Source organism: Thamnophis sirtalis, unplaced genomic scaffold (assembly GCF_051295495.1).
Source record: "Thamnophis sirtalis isolate CommonGarterSnake01/CBP01778 unplaced genomic scaffold, rThaSir2_p1.2 scaffold_7, whole genome shotgun sequence".
Lineage (NCBI taxonomy): Eukaryota > Metazoa > Chordata > Lepidosauria > Squamata > Natricidae > Thamnophis > Thamnophis sirtalis.
The window spans coordinates 63,428,210-63,452,894 of record NW_028261387.1 but is presented as its reverse complement, the minus strand read 5'-3'; the positions used below and the strand labels follow the sequence as shown (position 1 = coordinate 63,452,894).

Genomic DNA, 24,685 nt, shown 5'->3' with positions numbered 1-24,685 from the left:
GGCAAACAGACTGGAAGACTCCTATAGTATAAGTGGAATAGTTAGCTTGAAACACTATATGTGTGGACATGATTGTTTGGGCCCGACAACTGATGAGGCAAACTTTCAGCAACAGGTTGAAAGTTCCAAAAAGTCCTCCACCCTAAAATCACATTCAACCAGTTTCTTGAATATATCTTTAAGGAAGTGCAGATGTGCTCAAGTACTAATTGTTTGCAGGTCACATCCATAACAAATACTTTCAACTTAATAATTAAGTTCAAAATAAAAGGTAAACTGGTTCCATGGAAAGAAATATAACTTGGCCTTTTGACTTTCCAGAAGGGTATTAAAGCTTGGTTTTGCCAATTGGCTTGGGTCCCTGAGGGGAGCGCTCACTGCAGGGGTTAGTTGATGGGGTAAGAAGACGTCATCTCTATGGTGTCCATTGTCTTGGTTTTAGTTTTTTGAGTTATTTTAACATTTTAATTGTTTTTCTAGTCATCTTTTTATAATCTGTAAGCTGCCCACAGTCAATTTATCGGGGAGGTGGGTGGCATATAGATTTAATAAATAATAAATAAACTTCCTTTTCCTTCTGGACAGATTTTATATGCTGTTTTATGTAGTCTGAACATTTCATTTTAATCTTAACTTAATCCCTTTCAAGTATGTGAAACAGTGAAGAAGGATTGAATAGGCATAATTTGAAATTGCAAGCATCTGAACACACATCAGTCAGACTTGGAACAAATGGTGTTAGCATTAATTTTGTTAGCTTAACTGGGGTTAAAATTGCTGTTAATAATGTGGGCTGGAGACTTCCTGGAGACTTGGGCTGCACAGAAAAAAATGCCAACTAAAGGTATTTTGCAGCAAACACAAAAACAACTTACGTGTTTGGTGGAATGTTTTTGTGATGCATTTTAGATGAAGTCAAAGCAAGACGAGGAGAAGAAACAGTTATGTTCCCTTCGGGATCAGCTCAAATCAGCATTGCAGTTGGAACCCAGAGAGGTAAAACTGAGGATGGTACATCCAGTTTTGCTATAGAGAAAGACCAGTAGGTACCTGATGAAACATTCTTAGAAATTGGTTTTTGAGGACTTAAAAGGAAGAATTAATTGGGGGACAGACAATTTACCATGTGTATGAGCACAGTTTCTGCCAATCTGCCTTTGCTTCTGTCAATTCTTCAATTTTATGGAAGGTAATTTGGTTTCAAAATTCCTTCAAAGGAAAAGAGAGCTTCAGAAAATACTCACAGGTGAAGTGTTCCTGTATTTATTTAATTACAAGAGAGTTGCATAGATATAGATGGGTGGATGTGCTCATGTCTCTTGCATTCATTGTACATTTTTCTGTCCCATGTTCCGTATATCCTCCCTTCAATTAAATCTCAAAGGAAAACAGAATGAAGGACTTACTCCCAGAAGCCTTTTTTAAAATAGTAGTAGCAGCAGTAGTGCTGTCCCACCTAAGGGAAAGTTGTGCTCATGAGAAAATGTTGGAGAAAATGTTTTTCTTTCCATGGGGAAATTCAAAAAAGCCCACTATGTCTGTCCCAAAATTTAGTGCAGAATTTCACAAAGTCCTCTGTGCCCAATGGTATTTTGTGCTTTGATGTGAAATAGACTGCCGATCACATTGTTTTAAGAGAAAAGTTCATAGTAAGAAAAGGTACCAAGTTAGCCTATCACAGGGACAAAAAATATTTGGCTAAGGATAATAAACGCTCAGCTTTCAATTTCATCTGCTAACTTTGGAGGAGTTCTGATTAAAAGAAAAGATGGGGCCAGCAAAATCAGGCCATTATATTACATCAGTGTTTCTTAACCTTGGTAACTTTAAGATGAATGGATTTCAGCTTCCAGAAATCCAATTCTACCGATCTTAAAGTTGCTAAGGTTGAGAAACACTATACTAGATTGATCTTTCTATGCTTCAACAAGTATTGCTGCAGATAATTCATTGCTATTGCAGGCTTAGTATTTTCTGGGTAAATGTGCTGAACTTGTGCCCAAAGCAATTTTTTAATAAATATGAATCAGTGGGAAAAGAGAAAATATATCATATGATTAAATAGTTGAAAGGTTTTGTGCAGCAAATGGATTACATTATCTGTTAATGTAGAGAGCAGACCAAGAATCAATGGGTGAAAATGGCAAGGAAGCAATGGCCATATTTTAAGAGGATCTGATGGTAAGAGGATTTTGCAATATGGTGGAGTCTCTTCACTCAATGGCTGGATGATTGCCAGGAATTTCTATGGCTCCATATTGGACTGAGCAGAAAGGTGGAATCAATGTGCATCTAACTATTTCCAACTCAACATTTCTAATTTTGAGATCGTAGTCCAACGAACTTGGATTTTTGTTTCTGCATTCTTGCTTATTGCTGTATATAATTACATTTTAAATATGTATATTTGTTTTCTAGCAGAATTCTGTAAGCAAGCCAGTGAGGTATAGCATGCATCAGCTCCAGGGAAATAAGCAGTATGGCACAGAGAGATCTGGGAACCTCTTTAAGAAAAGTGATGGGTAAGTAATGCAATGATTTCATCCTTCACAACTGCAAATATATGTTTAAAACAATAAAACTTAAAGCAATATAACTATTTAATTGTTGCCTGACTTTCTCTACTAAATCCCTGGGTTGTGACTATTTCTCTTGTACGTTGCCTTGGAAATATTGCATTTTGAAAGCAGAGTATGAATTACTAAAAGGTAACCATCAGTTGTTTTCTAGGCAAAATGTTGGTGTCTAAAACTGTTTTTGTCATGTAATTCTATGCTTGAAAAATATGCTTTTTGCTAAATTTCAACTGTTGGAATTTAAAGAAGAGGTCCATGTGAATTTTACATACCTTCAGGCCCACTTAAGTCTTGGAGTACATCATAACATTTAATTACAAAGAATAATTATAATTTGATTTTCGTCTAATAAAATGCAGATCAATATGTTATGTATGCCAAAGCTTCCTTACAGATATATCCTTAAATAAAACAATTTTATTCATATTAATCTTATTAAAGTTGTTTCCAGGGTATATTTGGGGTTACCAGATGTCTGGCAAAAAAGAGGATGTTCTTTTTGGCCTCATGTTTTTCTTCTAGCAAGCATAGCCTTAAAATCAAACATTGTCCACCTTTTTTGAGTCTGTTGATTTTTTATTATTATTTTGTAGTGTTTCACAGCCATAGTCATTCAAATTGTCATACATTGCCACTTTGTAAATTGTTTGCTTCTTTCTTTACCTCGTTTATTGATAGATCCAAGAGTCTAGATTTACAATATTTATTTCCCGATTTTAGCAATTGACTTCAATCGAGCCCTTTCAAATATATGATCATTATAGACTGTAGATCCCACGACTCATCATATATTTCTGTGTGAAATTTGAATGGGACGTCACATCACAGCAGATTCTATGTATTGTTAGCATGTGTTCTTGAAATTACATTTTTTGTAAAAATGCAATGAAAATATGATTTCATATACATCTAGGACTACGAGTGTCAAACTCACAACATCACGTCATCATGTGACATATCATGACTCCCCTCCCTTTTGTTAAACTAGGGGTGGGGGTCATATGACACATCCGGCCCATGAGCAGCAAGGTTGACATCCCTGAACTAGACCTAAGAATTTTTTTTTGCACTTTTTCATTGTAATTTTGAGTGTAGATGCCAAGAAAATTAAATAGTTAGTGTGCTCTCCTTTCTAATTCTCCATGTCCTCCCTTGCCTGTTCAGATATCTGATGGCCCACAGTACATTTCAAGGCCTAACTATCTTAAAACTTAACTTAAATCTGCCTCTTCTACAATGAACCTGTCTGACTCATAGATTTGTAAGATGGGTCTTTTTTGTAGCTGCCATCTTTCTGGCATAGGAGGGAGGGCCTCCTTTTTTCTCACAGATTTTGGAAGCTTAGTTGGGCTTTTTCAGCACCCAGAATATATTTATTGACCGTAAATTATATATTGTTTGGTTTTTAAAATGGACTGGCTGCCTTTTCTACTTTGCCTGAATAGAAAATAAATAAATCTATTTATTATACTATGTCAGCCAGGGGTGAAATCCAGCAGTTTCTGACAGGTTCTGGAGAACCGGTAGCAGAAATTTTGAGTAGTTCAGAGAACTGGCAAATGCCACCTCTGGCTGGTCCCAGAATAGAATGGGAATGGAGATTTTGCGGTATCCTTCCCCTGGAGTGGGGTGAGAATGGAGATTTTGCAGTATCCTTCCCCTGCCATGCCCACCAAGCAATACTCACAGAACCGGTAGTAAAAAAAAAATGAATTTCACCACTTATCTCAGCCCAATTGTAGAAGATTCACCCTTCTCCACAAGCGATTCCATGCTCTGCAGATTTGGAAAAGGCATCTTTCCAGACAGCTCCTGTAGGGATGCAGGTGGCTTCATTAGGAAGAAAGGAAATAATAGGAAACATTATTTCCATGAATACTTTTAAGTTCATTTAAATTATAGTTATGTTCCAAGCATGAATGCCTTTTGTTTGATCTGACCATATGACGGTAATCTTATGCCATGGTTGTTGGAATTAATATTGTTTATGTAACTGGTTAGTCCTCCAATAACTTAAAATGTTATCTGTTAACTCTTAAATAAAAATACACTATTTTTGTATTTCAGCTTAAGGAAAGTCTGGCAGAAGAGAAAGTGCACAGTCAGGAATGGCTATCTTACCATTTCACACAGTACAGTATGCATTTTACTTCCAGTATTGGGGTGTTTCTCTTAAAACAAAACTCTCAACAAAATGGAGCTACTGTTTATACATTGGAGTTCCTCTATGTCTTTTTTTCTTTTCTGGAGGCCCTGAAAGAGCAGGTCCACAACGGGTCTGCCTGGATTCGTGGATCAGCAGATCGAGGATGTGGCCAGTCAGGGCTTTGCCCGGTTTTAGCTAATATGTCATTTGCAGCCTTACCTGAGACCTGATTACAGTGTTGACTTCCTCCTGGAAATGCTCAACCTAACATCTATTGCTTCTCCATTGGTCTTCTGCCCAGTCTTTCCTCAGAAACCCTTCCATTCCCTCTTGAATCTTGCATGAATTGCTGCCAGTTGGATCTCTCCTTCCCATTCTTAGATCTTGAGATTTCTCATCCTTTGGGTCTTTATTTCCCCCTTTCAGGGCTGCCACCTGTGGGCCTTTCTTCTCCTTTTTCAACTAGGAAGTGACAATTGCTCTGAGTACTCAACTTCTCTCCCCAATGTTTCTTTCCAGACACTTTGTTCTCTTCATGCACAGATATTTTCTCTCCTCTTCTTGTTATATTCCAACACATTTCATCTGACCCTCTTTATGAAATATATAATAAAACTCTGTCAAATAATGCTGCTGAGGATACTAGTTAAATGCTATTGAAACTGATGCACATTTCCTTTTTCTATGATTATTTAGTTAAATCGTCTTCCGGTGAAGCTGAATTTGCTCACTTGTCAAGTTAAACCAAATGCGGATGACAAGAAATGTTTTGATCTTATTGCACGTGAGTTCTGTTAAGTTCATCTCAGACTGGAGTCGTTAACTAAGTGTCATCCAGATATTTGACTTTATTTCTCACCAGTCTCTGTAAACATGCCAATGACAAGGGATTGTGGGAATTGCTGCTCAAAGTATCTAAAATTTACTTGGTTGCTTATTGCTGATGAAATGATGAAATGTTAGGTACTTGTAATTTATCTCACAAGTATTCTGTATCTGGGTAACTCACCCTGTCTTCTCTTCCCTCTCCCCATTCCAACCGAAATCATACATATTTTTAGCTGTGCCATGCATCTGACAAAATGAGCCAAAGTTCATGAAAGCTTGTGTCTTTTAATATATACAGTATATTTTAATTGTGAAAAAGTGCTACCAGATCCTTCCTGATTTTTGGCTACCATGGCTAATATGGCTGTCATCCTATAATAATTTTTGTTAATAACTCCACTTGTTTTTTTTATTACATTTCTTTACTAATATTCAGTCCTTTCCATGTTTGCATATAAAAGGTAGCTTTATCACTGTTATTTTCTGGTTTGTAAATACAACCCTATTCTGTTTGTGTGGGGTTTTTTTTTTTTTTTTCAGATAATCGGACCTATCATTTCCTGGCAGAGGATGAACAAGAATGTAATATGTAAGTACCAGGGAGGAAAAATGAGGGCTTTTTCACTGGATTTCTCCAAAGAGAGTCTGAATAGATTTTTGACTTCTGTGCTGAGAAAATGTTTATGTCAAGGGCCTGGCTGGTCCCTTTTAAGTCTAAGATGTTATTATTCTTTTCCTACTAATTGAAATCTTATTTTTGTTCTTTCAATTTTAATTTATTTATGGCAATAAGGCCCAAATGATACTCTCTGTTCAATTGTGTCCAATTATCAGTTATTCTATGGCAGTGGTGGGTTTCAAAAATTGTTCGAACCTACTCTATGGGTGTGGCCTCCTTTGTGGGAGTGGCTTGCCGCCCATTTGACCGGATATGAAGATGCCGATGACACTTGTCAGAACCACCTTAAATTACCTCACACGCAGCACTGGCATGCATAAGAATATGATGTAAACTTGTTTTTTAAAAGGCATCTTTGGTTTACGTTAAAACAACTTCAACACACGCAATGTTCTAATTGCACCACAAATGCAGTAGTCATCCTTACCTTTCACAAAGGCACTGAATTTTATAAATATGAGCATGATAGTGTAGAATAATCATATCCAAGTGGTGGGTTTCAAAAAAATTTGGAACCTCTTCTGTAGGTGTGGCCTGCTTTCTGGGGCCACTGGTGGAACCTCTTCTAACTGGTTTGGTAGATTTGACAAACCGGTTCTACCGAATAGGTGCGAACTGGTAGGAACCCACCTCTGTTCTATGGATTGGCTCTCTCCATGTTTTCTCATCTAAACAGCTTCTTCCAGTGATTTTATGCTGTAGTTGGTGTTGGCTTTGGTGGTGTCCAGCCACCAAATAGCTACAAAAGGTCCCAATAGCAGGTTTCAAATATAATCTAATTTTTTTCATTTGATAAAACAGTTTAACATTTATAATATTTTTAAAATATTACATAATACACTAAAAAACCCAACTCACTGAGGTGTTACTAAAAATCCTGGTTTTATAATCATAGTTAAAAATTTGGCAGCGGCCTCTGTAATATTTTCATCTGCAAGTAAAATTTTAACATATTCAGAAATATTTTTTCCTGTTTTTGATTTTAAAATAAGCCAGATAACTTCCTGCCAAAGACTCCTATAAAATTCACAATACCATAAAATGTGATAAACTGTTTCAAGATCAATATCATTTACAAGGACAAAATCTTTAAAAGATGGTGAGTTTTTGAAATGTACCTTTTAGTTATTTTATGGCAACATATTTAATTTAGCTTTTGAAAACTGCCCTTCACAGATGCATGAAATTAATAAGTGGGGGGCATAAGACTATATATATATATCTTTTTCCCAGGTCAGGGAAGTGTTTCGCCCATCAATTTCAGTCATCGTGCAGACAGATCCATTTTTATCTTTCTCCATTTTTAATGTGAAGGAAGTGATGTACACAGTGAGATTTTATACATTCCCTTAATCTGTGGCGCTCTATCTAACAGGATGAAGGCATCCATTTATCTAATGACATTTTCTATATTACAGATGGATCTCTGTTTTGAGTAACAGTAAAGAAGAAGCTTTGAACGTTGCCTTCAAACAGGCCCACAACAAGGACGAATACAACACGGAGAATCTAACTGGAGCAATCATTGAGGAAATAAAGCACATGCCAGGAAACAACATTTGCTGTGATTGCTCAACACCAGGTGCAAAAAGAGATTGTTGCTACTTTTCACCATATCTCTGAGAAACAATTTAGGATCTCAGCAAATGATTATGTTAAATTGTAGAAAGGAGTGATATAGACCTTGTTATACAATAGATAGGATGTGTGGAGTGTGTTGGAGTCTTATTTCTTCTCCAGGAATGGAAAAGGCTGTCTTTTTAACCAGCCCATATCAATCTAATCAACAATTCTTACTATTTCCAATCACATAGCTGCTGGTTGTGCCAGCAGGGAATTTCAGAGAAGGAATCCAACATACCTGAAGGGCGCCAAACTGGGGAAGGCTTGAGTGATGGGTGATTTGAAAGCAGTCTTCTCACTCATCTGGTTAATAGTTTTTCCTAGTTTGTTCATTGTTTCTATTTGATTTCAAATTCTAAATATAAAGTGGGCTTTTTGAGGTACTTTGCAACAGGCTAGATATATTTATAAGCTCAGCAACATGGGCAGAATAACAAAAGATGCTGGCATGGAGGCAGAATATGAAAAAAAATTGCATCAAAGCTTCACTGAACACATTCCATCATTTTCTTTCATTGCACTAGCTGTGGATGCCTAGGGCTTCCTAGGAGGTCTATGTTCGGTCCGGTTTGGCCGAATAGGTAGTAACTCTGATGTACACATGACTGTACTGGTTCTATGATCGGGGGGGGGGGATCTTGATTTTCTGTTCTGCACATGTGCAGAACAATCTTCATTTTAAAAATGTAATTTTTATTCATTTTTTAATGTGTGTATGCGCAGATCGTTTTAAATGAAAATGCTTCTGGAGTGCGCACGAGCAAAGCGAGAGCGTGCGTGCAAACTTTTTTACTAAGAAACTGATAATAATGGCAGCCGGAATCCACCCCTGCATCCAGCAGACCAATTTGAAAAATTTAAAAATGGGATTGCATCATTTTCCAACATGAGAGTTGGTTCTGACACAGCCCATGAAAAACAACTATGTTTTGGCAGTAGATCTCACTGTTGCCAAAACATAGAAACAAGTGAGAATGAGATTTCCCCTGAAGAAAGGAGGTTGGACCACTTGTTTCACAAGAGTTCAAAGGAAACACAAACACATTTAAATTGTAATTCTCTAAAGAGGCTTTGATGTTGCAAAACAATTGCCTTCCCCCTTTGTTAAATAAAACATCTGCCCACTTCCTTACACACAGACTGTTAAATGTGACTATTGTCTTTGTTTCCCCTTATTTTGTTTTATTTTTTATTCTGTAGTAAACAGTAGTAAGCTATTAATATTTTAGGAAATACTGTACCTTCACAACGTCAAAAATTGGGAACATTTCCAGTATCATTCATTATTTCCAGCAAGATAACACTATATCCCTGTGCTCCCTCCCTGCATAGATCCAGCATGGCTCTCCATTAATTTGGGGATCTTAATTTGCATTGAATGTTCTGGGATTCATCGAGAGTTGGGTGTTCATCACTCCCGCATCCAATCATTAGCCTTGGACAAATTGGCCACCTCAGAGCTTCTGGTAAGAACCAATTTCATTCTGCACCATCACCATTCTTTTACAAGTTTAGCTTCGGAAAAGATTTGATGTTTCACTATGTTATAAAATCTGTGTTATATTCTTATTTCTTTTTGCAGTTGGCTAAAAATATTGGAAACTTACGATTTAATGACATAGTGGAAGCCAACCTTCCCAATTCATCTTCAAAGCCAACTAAGGAAAGTGCAATGTAAGGAACATTCATTATTTTATTATCATGAGTAGGGGATTGGGAGAGAAGGGACAGAATTATCACAATTCCATAAAACAAAGTTTAAAACACTCAGAATATCAGTTGAGCAAATGGCTACAGTCAGTGTAAATTTTGGCAATTTAAAAGTAAAATTGAAAATAAAAATAAAAGCAACTGAGATTGCAGCAAGTGTGGTTACTTTTCTTGTTATAAGAAGTTGGATCAGATTAAAAGGCCATGAAATCCGGTATCTTCTAGTGACTTTTATTTGCTGCTGGGAATACAAGAGGGCTTGTAGGCATTAATCTTTCGCTGTAAAATCTTTCGCTGTCTTTCTTCCTGTTTTTCCTGTTTTTCCTTCTTTTGGAGCCTTATGATTTGCACTTCTCTGCTTGTTGGAAGGAGTTCATTGTTTCTGCTAGAGGATCATTATCGTGCACCTTTTAAATCTGTAATTTTTGTCTTCCCGTGTACCATTATAGGGCTCATCGGAAACTGTTCATAATTTCGAAGTATGTTGATAGGAAGTATGTTGTTCCAAGGATCATGAGGAGTCCAGTTGCCAAGCTCAAGAATTTGGAGAATGCTGTCAAAGAGAAGGATATTTTTATTTTGCTTCAAGCATATGCAGAAAAAATGGAGTTAAGTGAGCCTGTTTTGGAATTTAGCCAGGTGAGACTTCCTCCTGTTAAAAGCTGAAGGATAAGGACACTTTATGAGAAATGATACATTAATACCAAAATGTGGAACATGCAAATACACTCTTTTTATTCACACTTAAAAGAAAACATTGGTTTTTGAACTACGTTAGAAAAGATAATTGGCTTAAAGTGACTCAGCATTCATATTCTGGTCTTTTTCTTCAGAGCTGTAGCTTGCTCAATAAAAAACTCATTAACTTCCCTTTCCTTCTTCTGAGTCAAAACCCACTGAATGGAAAAAACTTAATGGATTGTTATTTCTGTTGTCAGTAGTGCTGATAGAGTCTGTTTTCCCACTCATTCAGAGGCCACCATGAAGGATGATGCTGACATATTTCTTTCCACCATTCCCTCTGTTGTCCGCTCATTTTGTCCTACATTTTCTCTTAAATGTAATTAATAAAATAAACAAATAACTCTTTTTTTACTAATAATATTATGTCAACGTTTGAACACTCTTCCGCTATAGCAGTGATTGTGCGGAAACATTGCATGTGCACACACATGTTCATCAGGGCCTCGCTCTGGAAAAGCCAAACTTCCGGGCTCTAGCGCGGACGCATGCCCGACAATCAACTGGCCGGCATTCATGTACAGGATGGTTTTTGGCACTGCTACACACACAAAAGACAGCTGATCATCACATGGGCATGCACACCAGAAACCCAGAAGGCAAACAGGCAAGGCCACATGTGCAGGGCGGCATAGCTTTGCATGCCACTTTGGGCACACATGTCGTAGGTTCGCCATCCCGGCACTCTAGCCTAAATAATAAGTTTTCACAACTGCTGCAGGAAGTTCTGTGATTCTGTTTTCACCTGAGGAGACTTTTTAATAGTAACACCAAAAAGTCATTTTTTAAAATAGATACTGACAGTGAGAACAATTGGGAGGAATTAATTTCATAGATAGGATTAAGCAGCCCTTCCCGATTCTCCAGTAAACTATTAGCCATCCGTAGTTGTTCAGTTGCATTAGGATCAGAAACCAATTTGTAATCTAAATTTAGGCAAGTAATTCCATAAAGTTTCTTCTGATGTTTTTTTCTATTGTAAATTAGCAGAAATTGAAAAAATCATTCCTATGATGCTAGTTCCCCATGAAATATGGCAATCTATTTTTCTAAATAATCAGCTTGTTTTTCTTTCTTGTTTCAAAGGAACCTAGAGAGACACTTCTTCATCTGGCAGTCCTAGGTAGTGACCGAACTTCTTTACATATTGTAGATTTTCTGGTGCAGAACAGGTGAGTTGATTTGATAGGCCTAACAGATTTAGCAAGTAACAAATGTTCTCGTGTTTTTTCACACGCATACCAAATAAAGTGAGAGTACTAATAGATTCTGAGCTATTAGCTCCGAGGTTTCTTCATTCTGGCAGAACAAAAAGTTTATATACCGCATCTAGGAGAGATCATCAGACACCATGGAGTGAGATATCATCAACATACTGATGATACGCAGCTTTACATCTGCACCTCTGGTGACCCAAATGATGCTGTGGCTACCCTTTTGGGGTGCCTTGAGGCTGTGGGGGCCAGGATGGGAGACGTTTCAACTGAACCCTTATAAGATTTAATGGCTCTGGGTATATGGAGCCTTAGTATCCAGACACTTATCATCTTTAGTTCTGGATAGGATGGTTACTATCACAGATAGACTCGATGCACAACTTGGGGTATTTCTAAGACTCACGGCTCCTAGACTCAAAAAACAGGTGGTAGTCATGACTAGGAGAGTCTTCACACAACATTGTGTGGTACATCAATTGCACCCTTTTCTGGACTGTGAGGACCTGCAATCAGTCATCTCCTGTTTGGATTATTGCAACACACTCTACATTGGACTATGCTTGAAGAGAAACCACAATTGGTCCAGAATGGACCAGCGCAGACAGTTTTGGAGGCCCCTATGGTGGCATTGGCATAGATAACACCACTGTTATGCTAGTTGCATTGTCTGCCAGTATGCTTCTGGGCACAATTCAAGGTGGTTGCTACCTTTAAAACTCTTTATTGCATGGGTCTAAGATAACTGCAGAACCATCTTTCCCCAATGGGAATGGGCCACTCCACTCGTGCTAGCAGAAGGGGCAGATCCCATCAATCAAGGAATTTTGGCTGGTGGGATCCAGGAGAAGAGTCTTTTCTGCCCCTGCTCCTGCCCTTTAGAACATCTTGCCACAGGAGGTAAGATCTACCCCTCTCTTTTAGCTTTCAGGAAAAGCTTTAAAACATTCCTCTGCCAGTGGCATGAGAACCTGAAGGAGAATCTGTTGGCTGGAGGTGGCTGGTGCACTAATAGAGACCCTTACCTCTCTCTCCGCCAAATCCTTGTTTTTGTTTTTTTTAATTTTTCTAACTTTAATCCATTTTCATATTTATAATCGTTGAGTGTTTGTGTGTTTTACCTTGTTATAAGCCACTCAGAGTCACCTCGATCAGTGAGATCCCAAATAAATTTGGTCAATTAATTAATAAATAATCATGGTTCCATAAGTGGAGAATTTTTGTTTGATGAATAATATTTCTCTTCTAGTGGGAGCCTGCTGAAACAGACATCCAAGGGAAATACTCCCCTTCATTATTGTAGCCTTCATAATAAACCTGAATGCCTAAAACTCCTTCTGCGAGCAAAAGCCAACATCAAAATCAGTAAGTGATCATGAAATAAAATTAGGGTGCACAATATTAGTCTGTTTCACTATAGTGCTGCAATATGTATAGTGAACACAGGTAATCCTTGAGTTACAACCACAACTGAGCCCCAAATTTATTTTGCTAAGTGCAACATTTGTTAAGTGAGTTTGTCCCATTTTATGACCTTTCTGTCAATGGTTATTAAGTGAATCATTGCATTTGTTAAGTTGGTAACATGGTTGTTAAGTGAATCTGGATTCCCTATTGACTTTGCTTGTCAGACGGTCACAAATGTTGACCTTTCTTTTCTTTTTCCTTTCTCTATATCTTCTGTATTTTTTTTATTTTAGGTTTACCTAGAAATAATGGATGAAAGTTCAGTTTAAGAAAACATACATGAATATTTTATCACTGTAAATTTTATTTTAATACTGCATACCTGATTATTTAACCCATTCCCATTAATGTTACTGCACTGGCAGCCTTTTTCAGGACACTATTCAGTGGTGGGTTTCAAAAATCATTTGAACCTACTCTGTGGGTGTGGCTTCCTTTGTGGGAGTGGCTTGCCACCCATGTGACCGGATGGGAGTGGCTTGCCGCCCATGTGACCGGATATGAAATTATGAATTAGTATTTAGGTCGATCCAAGTAGCTATTCAGAAACTCTGGCATTGAAGCATGCAAGTCTTAAAGCTGTCAAGTTACAAGACCCTTGCACCCCTAAGCCTTTAGAAAAAAAACTAGGGGTCTTCAAACCTGACAGCTTTAAGACTTGTGGACTTCAACTCCCAGAATTCCTCCTCCAGTCACGTTGGCTCAGGAACTCTGGCATTGAAGCATGCAAGTCTTAAAGCTGTCAAGTTACAAGATCCTTGCACCCCTAACCCTTTAGCAGTGGTGGGTTTCAAAAATTTTTGGAACCTCTTCTGTAGGTGTGGCCTGCTTTCCGGGTCCACTGGTGGAACCTCTTCTAACCGGTCCGGTAGATTTGATGAACCGGTTCTACCGAATAGGTGCGAACTGGTAGGAACCGACCTCTGACACTATTTAATCTCAAGCCATTTAAGAATAGTTTGTTTTACCCATTCAGTTGTGTCCAACTCTTGGCAACATTATAGGCAAGTGCTCTAAATTAAGATAATTACTAAATTCCATAGAACCATGGAAGAGAACAACATTCTGCAGTGACTGGGCCTGTTTTTTTAGGTTTAAGTTCATATCTGTCAAACCCAACAGTTAGTAATTTGATTGGTGGCTAAACATGCCATTCCAGGCATCTGCCTACACTCGTCTAAGCCAATAGGTGCCAGCTATTTACCCAGGGCAAAGCAACAAATCTCACTCTAGTAATAAAAAACCTACATATACCAGGAGCATAAGGACAAGAGCCAAGGACAAAGCTTGAATAGGCAAATTGCTTATATAATTGATAAGAAAATAGTCCTGATTAACAAAGAAAATCAGCTACTAGATATTTATATGTAGTAGCTAATACACATCAGATATGGGGGTTGAAGTCCTGCATCTTTTTATCCTGCCTTTACTGGTTTTAGACAATGTGCCATTCATTTTATGACCTCAGATGTAGAAGGCACCTGCGTAGGAGTTTGATGATACTCCTTTCTGGCTTCAGGCCCTTTTGTTTACAGCCCTGACAACTACAGTCCTTGCAGGCAGATTTAACTGGTGTTTTTTCTTCTCTCTCTCCAGAGGCAATGGTTAGTGAGATGGTAAACAAAGCCAGGGAAATTCACCAATCACATGCCTTAACAGGCCACATTAAATCAGTAGTGACAGGACCAGTTGCAGCATCCTTCTGTGGCAAAATAGAAATTGGCAATGAGTGCAGCAAATTTTATGCTGGCTTGGCATACTTTATTGCTGGAGAATAGCACTTTAATATTTTGCTCTTAATACATTCATTTATCAGAAGCTTACAGTTTCATTACATTTTGCAATTTATTGTGATAAAACAAATCTATCTTCTCTACAGTCATGAGCAATTCACGTTCCCCTTTCCTTTTTCGATGCAACTGTAAAAAGAAATTAGAAGGTTTCATGTCTAATATTGATTAACCATAGTTTAGCAGTATCTTCATAAGCTAAAGTCCAGCTGACCTTCTAATTATGGCTTCCATGAGCTGGCAAGGAATCATGTAACTGTAGATGTAGCAATTAGATTTTGGTTGTTCTTCTACTTAAGAAAAATATTAGGACATTTTTAACATCGTAGTATCAACCCCAGCCAGTCATTTTGGAGATATTTTTTTCTCAAATGACACAGATCCTTCTCTAATTTAATGCTTGTAGTTGTGAATACAATAGAGCAACTTTCATTGCATATTTTGTATCTTATTGTACACAATATTTAAATTTACATAGCATTAGCTCTTATGTTAATTGTTTCAATATGTAACTTGGAGAATCACTTAAGAATTAATGTTTTAAAATTTGTGTTTAAAACAGAGCAACTTTATATATTGCAGTCTGATTGGTTTATTTCCAACAACCTTTAGGCACCAGAGGTCTTATTCTAACATAGCAAAGGTTAATTAAAAACAAAAAAAGTAAAAATTATTTCCATCACAATACTCTGAGTTAACATAATGCCTAATATTGACATTTTGTATACTGTTCTTCATTTCACCTGAATCATCAAAACCATACTGTAGTGTAGTGTTTCAGTGTGGCTTAGCCTCCAAGATGAGGGATGCTCAAACAGGAATTTTCCTACACCACATATTTTCCTGTTAGGAGAACTTTGCTCATACTTCCTGATTTCCTCCACATTACCTGCTTAATCCAGTAGAAAATCTTTTTCAAAATACTTTTCACAGAGGCTCCAGATGAGGCAATTGTCAGAGCATTGCATCAATGTTTTATATATTGTTTTCCTGTCTTTTGCAATCTCTCTCAGGGATCTCTCCAGGAAGGGGGGGGGGGGTGTCAAAAAGTTAATATGGCAGCCACATCCATGTGATTGAAGCCCCACCCTTTTTGTGAGCAGAATGTATGGAAAAATTGGCAGGGCTTTGATTGCATGGTTATGGCTGCCATATTGACCTACCTGCAGAGTTAGGCTGCTGTTCTTGCTTTATAGATGATGGTAAAAAAGTAGTATTTGAGCAATCATAGTTTCTAACAACCCTTTGTTAGAAAAAAACCCTTTGTTAGAAAAAACCCTTTGTTAGGAAAAAAAAAAGTTTCAAACTGGAAATATTAATACATCCATATAGCCACAATCTTCAAATGACATCTGATATTTTTCCACAGCTAATGAAGCTGGAGAGACAGCCCTTGATATTGCTAAGCTACTGAATCACACTACATGTGAAGATCTGGTAAGCAACAACAGGTTCAACACAAATATCTAACATTGTCCTAAGGCCTTGATAGGTGTCTGGATAATGTGCTCCAGACATACTGTAGCACAGTGGGTCTCAAACTTCCTAATGCCGCGACCCTTTAATACAGTTCCTCATGTTGTGGTAACCCTCAACCATAAAATTATTTTATGTTTTCCATATTTTTTTGAAAATATGTGTTTTTCAATGGTCTTAGGCGACCCCTGTGAAAGGGTCGTTCAACCTCCAAAGGGGTCGCGACCAACAGGTTGAGAACCACTGCTGTAGCAATAGGCAGCATGTTTTCAAAATACAAAGTATGTTGAAACTATTATAGCTCTGCTGTATATGTGCCTTTTTTTTCAGCTTTCATCATAATCTCTTCTCTAATAGGTATTTAGTTTTATTTAGCATAGCACTTAATCATAAATTGTAAGAGCAGAACCATGTTAAGTAAAAAGAAACACTGAAATATATTGAATCATAATCACAACTGTGGTTGTGACTCAATATATTAAAGTGTTTCTATTTTTATATGATTTATGTGCATGATCATTGCCTAAAGAGGATAGAGTAACAGATTCTACTCACTTGCAAACAAAAATTAGAACTGAATTAAAAGCAGAGCAATTGTTCTACGTAAGATTACTCTGAGTTCATAGCACAGTATTTTATAGTAGTGTGATTACATACTAGTGTGACATGCTCTGAAGTCTGCTACTGGTCCGAACTGGTAGCATTTCATCCCTGATTCCTTCCTTTATTTTCTCTGCGACTGCCTAATTTCCATTGAAAATCCCAAAAACCAAAGAAAACAGCTATTAGTCCAATGGGGTTAGAAATGCTAGGAACTTTCCCCACACAAAATGATCGTGAGCAGAGGTGGAATGTTCTGTATCTTCCAGCTATTGCAGGCTGAAAATAATCAGTTCAATATGCGGGCCCATGTTGAATATGAATGGCAGCCAGGCCAAGAGGAGATGTTTGAAAGTGATGATGAATTGGATGAAAAGGTAAGATCTCATCACTTCTGGTTCTGGCTGAAATGTGTAAGTATTAATTATTATTTTATTATTTTATTATTTTATTGGTAATGGTACAGATTTGGCACTCTATTAATGGGTTTTTATTAGATATCTGTGTGTGTGTGTGTGTGTGTATTTGTTTTCTGAGATTTTCGCGGGTTTTAGTATGTAGGTCTTTGATTATTCAGGTTTTCTCCCGTGTAAAATTGGAAGTGTCTTGGCGACGTTTCGACGAAGTCTCATTTGTCATCTTCAGGCTTGTTTGCTCGGCTTCGTGTAAAAGCCGTGTATGTATGTATGTATACATGTAGAGAGAGAGAGAGAGAGAATATTTCATTTGAGCATATTTCATTTGGTGGTTAAGTGGCTACTCACAGATTTTCACAGATTTTCATCCAAAAGTTGTGCTCCAGATAGACTACCTGTTACTATATATTTAAGATCACCAATTTAAAGAGGATGTTTTTCCTAATATAATGTTCCCAAATAGGATAGCAATAGCACTTAAACTTACATACCATTTCACAGTGCTTTACAGTCCTCTCTAAGTGGTTTACAAAGTTTACATTGCCCCCAGAAACCTGGGTGCTCCTTATACCCACCTCGGAAGTATGGAAGGCTGAGTCAACCTGGAGCCTGGTGAGATTCGAACTGCCAAACTGCTGGCAGGCAGCAGTCAGCAGACGTAGCCTGTAGTACTGCATTCCAACCACTGTGCCACCTTGGCTGATACAAATATATGAATATAAATAAAACTTTATATCTTGAAATCTTTAACTTCATTTTTCCAGTAATGTAGGTTTACTTGTATCTTTCAGCTCTGTCTGGTGAAAAAAGATCGCTTTCATCGCCCACAAAGCTGCTACAATGTTCTTGGGACAGCCTCTCAGTCATGGAAGAATCCAGCCGACTTTTTCAGAGGGACCAATCCAGCATCCCAGGACAAATGCCATGATTTATATGCTACACCACATGCCTCTAGATCTGCTGAAATAGCATCTCCTCCCACTTATGCCTGTTCAGGCCCTCCACTGCCACCACGCAATGCACCCAGAGGTATGACGGTACTTTTGGTATACCTTTGTATATTAGTCTTAGAATTGTTATCAATTTTTTTCATCTTAATTTTAGTAAAAGTATGCTAATCTATTTTAGGGACACGGTGGCTCAGTGGCTAACACGGTGAGCTTGTTGATCAAAAAGGTTGGCAACTCAGCGGTTCGAATTCCTAGCCCCGCGTAATGGAGTGAGCTCCCGTTACTTGTCCCAGCTTCTACCAGTCTAGCAGTTCAAAAGCACGTAAAAAGTGCAAGTAGAAAAATAGGAACCACCTTTGGTGGGAAGGTAACAGCGTTCCATGCACTTCAGTATTTAGTCATGCTGGCCACATGACCACGGAGACGTCATCGGACAGCGCTGGCTTTTTGGCTTTGAAACAGGGATGAGCACTGCCCCCTAGAGTCAGAAACCACTAGCACATATGTACAAGGGGAACCTTTACCTTTACTAATCTATTTTAATGTTTAATGCAATCTGTGTAAAACAATATTTATGCTTTAATATAAATACAGTAGTTGAATCTATTTTCCTTATTTGCTTCTTACAGTTTATTAAGATTTCTGTAATTGAATGTCTTTCTCAGCCCCCAGCTTCCCTCCGCCATTACCCTCAACCAGCAAACCTGCCTATCTTGTAAATACAGCAACTGAAAGAGCTGTGCCTCCACCTCTGACCATTAGGCATAAGCGGACCTCTTCAGAGCCTGTCCCCTCAACACCACTGAATCACAGTCCTTCTGATGGTAAGCGAGCCTACTGAACCTTACAACTGGAAAATTTACTGTTGTTCAACAGGGAAAGCCTAAAATAAAGAGATACCATATTTTTGGGAGTATAAGACGCACCAAGATTTTGAAGAGGCAAAATAAAAAAAAAGTTTTTGCACTCTGCAGACCTCCCCAAAATGGCCTGTTTTTGGCAAAAATTGGCCCATTTTTAGCAAACCAAAGAGCATGCATAGCCTTCAGGAGACTTATAGAGTGCTCCTGGGGGCTGGGGGGGAATGAGTGAAAAACGCCCCGTTTTTCGCTCATTTCTGCCCTCCCCAGCCCCCAGGAGCACTCTGGAAGTCTCCTAAAGGCTATGCACAGCCATTTTGGTGAAGGGGACGGGGTTTCGGGAGGCCAAAAATGCTGTATTCAGTGCATAAGACACACCCAGATTTTCACTCTCTTTTTTGAGGGAAAAAGATGCATCTTATACTCCAAAAAATACAGTATATGAAGTGGCTTTATACTGATTCAGTTAACTGATCCATTATGCTTTTGACACTGGTTATACTATGTTTCTAAATCATTAGACAAGGTTCGCTTCATAACTGAGGAAAAATAGCTTTGATTCTGTTGTTTTTTTTGTCAGATTCTAGATCTTTCTCACTTCCAAGGCGCTGCTCTCCAGAAGGAGCTTCTCCTAGGAGTTTCAGGTAATTGTGTACACATAATATGCAGAACTGAATTAAAAGTGCTACCTGTCTGAAGCTGGGTTTACTCTAAGGGTACATCCTGGTTTTGAATAGCATCTAAGAGATTCTTACATTGATTGCGTGTGAGGCAGGGGTGATATTCAACAGGTTCTGACAGGTTCTGGAGAACCAGTAGGGAAAATTTTGACTAGTTCGGAGCACCGGAAAATACCACCTCTAGCTGGCCCCAGAGTGGGGTGGGAATGGAGATTTTGCAATAATCTTCCCCTGGAGTAGGGTAGGAATGCAGATTTTGCAGTAATAGCAATAGCAATAGCAGTAGACTTATATACCGCTTCATAGGCCTTTCAGGTCTCTCTAAGCGGTTTACAGAGAGTCAGCATATTGCCCCCAACAATCTGGGTCCTCATTTTACCCACCTCGGAAGGATGGAAGGCTGAGTCAACCCTGAGCCGGTGAGATTTGAACCGCTGACCTGCTGATCTAGCAGTAGCCTGCAGTGCTGCTTTTAACCACTGCGCTATCCTTCCCCTGCCACACCCACCAAGCTACAGAAGCAGTAGTAAAAAAAATTGAATTTCACCACTGGTGTGAGGTGATTGGTAATGGGAATATAAAAGCTACTCTGGCCAAAATAATCATTAGCACTGTTTTTCTTTTCCTTATCAGCCAGCAATTGGGAATAGCTGGCACTGTGGAAATCTCTTAAGGGTATTTTGTGAATGCAAATTTAAACTACTTTGCACTAGACTGGGATTATCTACACAGAGGCTATCATTCAGACATGTTCAATAGCAAGTAGCAAGTGGAGGATTAGTAATCTATATATACATATACATTACATGCACACAGACACACACACATATACAATATGTATGTGTGTGTGTGTGTATGTATGCATATATATATGCATGCATATAATTTTCCTCTCCACCTGCATTATTTCCCTCAGTTCTCAGCCATCTGAACTCTCTGAAGATTCCTGGCAGCAAGGTAAGATGATTTATTTTAAATATACTATTTATTTGTAACTGAGAATTGGTATCTCTTTCTTCAGGTGTGAAGAAAGTCACCCTACATAACTGCCTTCAATAGTTGGGCGGGGGAAGAAGATTGCAAAAAATACTTTATCAAAATTTATCATTATGAAAAGTAGTACTACAGAAAGTGCAATTATATGAGTGCTATAAACTTTGCATGTATAGCATGTAGAAATTAATAGGGAAAAGTTTGCCCACCCAACTTCAGAAATATTCATCACATTATTTAAACCCAGAAAGTCATCTACTTCACAGTGTATCCTAAAATAATAATAATGTTATAAAGTATTTTTGATAGCTAATTATGATCAAAATCTCTGATTTGGAAATTGAGTACTGGTAGTTACAGGTGGAACAGATCAAAGAACTTTTTTTTCATGGGATAAAGTGGTTACTGCCATATTAAGTTATTCCCAACTTTTAAGTATTTTGACAGATGCTACATATTCCTTCCAAAACACATTTTGCACTTCAAATCTGACTTCTCTTTAGTCATAATCAACACTTTTGCTTTCTTGTGTGATGTCATTCTCACCTTTAAAACTAATAATTTTAGAAACAATAAAATCAAAACTATCACTAATATCTCTTGAGGTCCTTGCTTTCTCCAGTCGAATTTTGTTACATTCCATCTGTGCCAGGATCCTAAATAGCTTGTAGTTATTTGAGGTTCGTGAGACTGGTTTCCATCCCATCTTCTTCAGGATTAGTTCTCCTGCCAGTTCCCCAATTTTAGGCCATCAAAACTGATTTTCAACTAGGATTGATTTATGGTCTCAAACTTTTCTAGAATAATGTCATCTCTTCATAAAACATATCAAGGTTTTTTTAGGGGTGGGGGTACAAATAGTAAACTTTGGAGACTTTGGGATCTGACCCTTCCAGAAAATGTAAAATTATAGCTTTATATTACAGTATACATTATCCTGAAGATACTGGCATTAGGTTCATCACATTGTGACAAATAAGCCTACCATAAAATGGTAGATTTTAGATAACTAAAAAATCAATCTTGCACTCTGTCAGGCTTCAAGTGTCCATTTCTGGGCCTCATTCAAACTCATCCTGACATTCATTCTCTCTCTCACACACACACACACTTATTCACTCACTCACTCACTCTCCCCCCCTCTCTTCTCCCCCCTCTCCCTTTCTTTGAACTTGCTCCAGTTTCTCTCAATCTTTATTTAAATATGCCTAGAACTGAACACAAGCAGGAATCTGACCAATGAAGAATGAAAGTTATTATTTTTGTGGTTAGGAAAAAATATCTTTATACTTCTTTATACTCAGCAATGATATGGTAACTGTTAAGAGCATCAAGGTGTTCAATCAGCAATACTGGTTCTATAACTCAGAAGTGGATAATGTTTTCATTTCTCCTTTCAGAAAAATCCACTATTTCAGAAGTGATTCACTATGTGTCTTATATTGGAAGCATATAGGATACAAATAGTTACACACCATTAAACACACCAACATGCATTCCTGCATAATCACTCAGATCATCCAAAAATGATATGAAAATAACATATATTTTTACATTGCAGCTGCCTCAGAAGGAATGAATATTCCTTCTGAGCTAAACCAAAACTCAAGAGAGAATCACTGGGCTTCTTCTCGGTCTTCTGAATCATCAGATGACATCCCTCCACCACTACCCAAAAGGGGATACGTGGTAGGTTCTTAAACTTAATATCCTGAGGTTATTTTTGTGTAGAGTACCCATTTATGGGCTAAGGTAACTTTCTTCTTTTGAAATAAAACCTCCTAGATACTGTCTAAATATATGTGAATCCATATTCAGATTTTGGGGGCAAATAACTGCTGGTTATTCAATATTTCAATAAAAAAATAGAAATGCCACAGTGTAAGATTATTATGCGCACTGAAACATTTAGCAATTAGGAAATTCATTGTGTGACAGTCTCATCTTACATATTTAGGTCTTCTTCACAATATGATTGAGATTTCATTTCATAAACTGACTCCAGTCAGCTTGGCTATATGGATGCACGGGAGACGTGCACAAATATATAAATTATCTTTAAAACTCCAGAGATACCTCCTGTTCTGAACATTTCTTCTTTTTATTTGCCTTAGATTTGTATGATTTGCAGTTCTGTATCCCTACCCTTAAGCTTAATACTGTTTGCTTATGGCAGAATACATCCTGTCTTCATCGTGTCAGAGCCCTCTATGATTGTGAGGCTGATCATGAAGATGAACTCACTTTCACAGCTGGAGAAATCATTATAGTAGAAGGAAAAGAGGACTCCAACTGGTGGGTAAGTTGTCATTTGATTCTCTATGATTATTACCGGGAATTCCTTACTGGGCACAGAACACAGCCCATAAGACCAACTTCAGGTTTGTGGCAAAGATTCTATGAAGGAACCTATAAGAGTTTTCCTACTAAGTCATTGGGTCTGTTTTTGGCAATGGATAGCATGGCAGGTGTATATCAGGCACCAGCAGGCACTGAAATATTCTGAGTATTTAGCATCTATTTTTAGATGGCATCTAACTTTTCAAAAAGTCTCCCAAGCTTTGTATTACTTCTCAGTTATGCCTTAGAATAATGATATATTGGGACCATTGTGGGAAAATAAAAATGGTAAATAGATTTAGTTGCCTGTCATTATTCAGAATTCTTGGCCTGCTACAAAAGAAAAGATACAATGGAGTTCAAGATAAGCATTAAAAGTGTTCTTAAAGGTTATGTACAGACTCATCCCACCTAATGCACCCATCTTCCAATATATGGGAAATGATGGGATCAGAAATACTGATAAGCATGTACATCTTCTTAAGGAGTTTCTAATTATTGTGCACTGTTCATCCTCTCTGTTAAAAGTCTTTCCTTTTGTTTTATTTTTTCAGCATGGCACGATCGAAGGATGCCCTCACAGAAAAGGTGTCTTCCCAGTGTCATTTGTTTATATACTACCTGAATAAGAATACATCTAATTCATTCAAAGTACAATTCACTCTACTGTAATAGGGCCTCCTGCCCTCTCAAAGCACAATCAATAGTTGTAAAGAAACACTTACTGGAGTTAAAATCATTGGTATTGAAATGTCATATAGAGCAGTGGTCTCCAACCTTGGCAACTTTAAGACCTGTGGACTTCAACTCCCAGAGCTGGCTGAGGAATTCTTGGAGTTGAAGTCCACAAGTCTTAAAGTTGCCAAGCTTGGAGACCACTGATATAGAGAACTAACATCTCCTCCTCAAGTCATTGGCAAGAATTCCATTGAATTTTTAAAAAAATGATGCCGGAACTGCAAGAGATGTTTGATGATGTTCATCAAACGTACATGTGTTAATGGTGCAATTTCTTGCTGTCACTGTTTGTGCATGAATGCAAGCAGTACGTGGGTACCTTTCAAACGCCACTATCATCCAGCTGTTAAGCTAAAGAATGATTTAAGCAAAAATATTTCACTGTCCAAAATTTACCAGTGTACATATTAATATAATTCACAATAATAAGAGATAAAGAAAGAGAAGAAATGAATCAAACATGTCATAAGAAGATAATGCCTGTGGCTATTGCTTATTTCTAAATGTCAGAAACACATAAGAAAAAAATGCAAATGTATAGTGTTTCTTTATACTTCTCTTCCCTGTATTAATGAAACATGAGGGAAAACATTCTCAGAAATAATTCTTTAGGATGTCTATGGAGATTTTCAGTCATCCAGGTCATGGTTGTCCCCAAAGGTGCTTTGTCAAAAGGCAACTGGACCTTGCTTTTCCTTGAAGACATTTGAGAAGTGAAATGTCTTCGAGAAAAAACGAAGTCCTGTTGCCTTTTGAAAAAGCACCTTTGGGACAATGTCTTAGGAATTGCTTTTGATAGTTTTTAAAGTAAAACAATCATGTTGTTTCTGAATTTTCTATAAATCTAATGTGCAATGT

General features: G+C 37.8%; 1 protein-coding gene across 1 annotated transcript in view; it reads left to right on the top strand.

Moving 5' to 3' along the window:
• LOC106549064 (arf-GAP with SH3 domain, ANK repeat and PH domain-containing protein 1) overlaps positions 1-23,770 on the top strand; it is a 36,402-nt gene extending 12,632 nt beyond the window's left edge. Inside the window, exons 9-28 of the mRNA XM_087720272.1 lie at positions 910-996; positions 2,422-2,522; positions 4,644-4,713; positions 5,419-5,506; positions 6,091-6,139; positions 7,648-7,811; positions 9,185-9,318; positions 9,435-9,526; positions 10,012-10,201; positions 11,390-11,475; positions 12,767-12,882; positions 16,144-16,211; positions 17,120-17,227; positions 18,058-18,295; positions 18,882-19,040; positions 19,657-19,720; positions 20,673-20,713; positions 22,311-22,438; positions 22,926-23,048; positions 23,644-23,770. Coding sequence (XP_087576398.1) covers positions 910-996; positions 2,422-2,522; positions 4,644-4,713; positions 5,419-5,506; positions 6,091-6,139; positions 7,648-7,811; positions 9,185-9,318; positions 9,435-9,526; positions 10,012-10,201; positions 11,390-11,475; positions 12,767-12,882; positions 16,144-16,211; positions 17,120-17,227; positions 18,058-18,295; positions 18,882-19,040; positions 19,657-19,720; positions 20,673-20,713; positions 22,311-22,438; positions 22,926-23,048; positions 23,644-23,718 — 2,181 coding nt within the window. The 3' untranslated portion in view covers positions 23,719-23,770. The remainder of the gene's footprint in view (positions 1-909; positions 997-2,421; positions 2,523-4,643; positions 4,714-5,418; positions 5,507-6,090; positions 6,140-7,647; positions 7,812-9,184; positions 9,319-9,434; positions 9,527-10,011; positions 10,202-11,389; positions 11,476-12,766; positions 12,883-16,143; positions 16,212-17,119; positions 17,228-18,057; positions 18,296-18,881; positions 19,041-19,656; positions 19,721-20,672; positions 20,714-22,310; positions 22,439-22,925; positions 23,049-23,643) is intronic.
• The last annotated feature ends 915 nt before the right edge of the window (positions 23,771-24,685 follow it).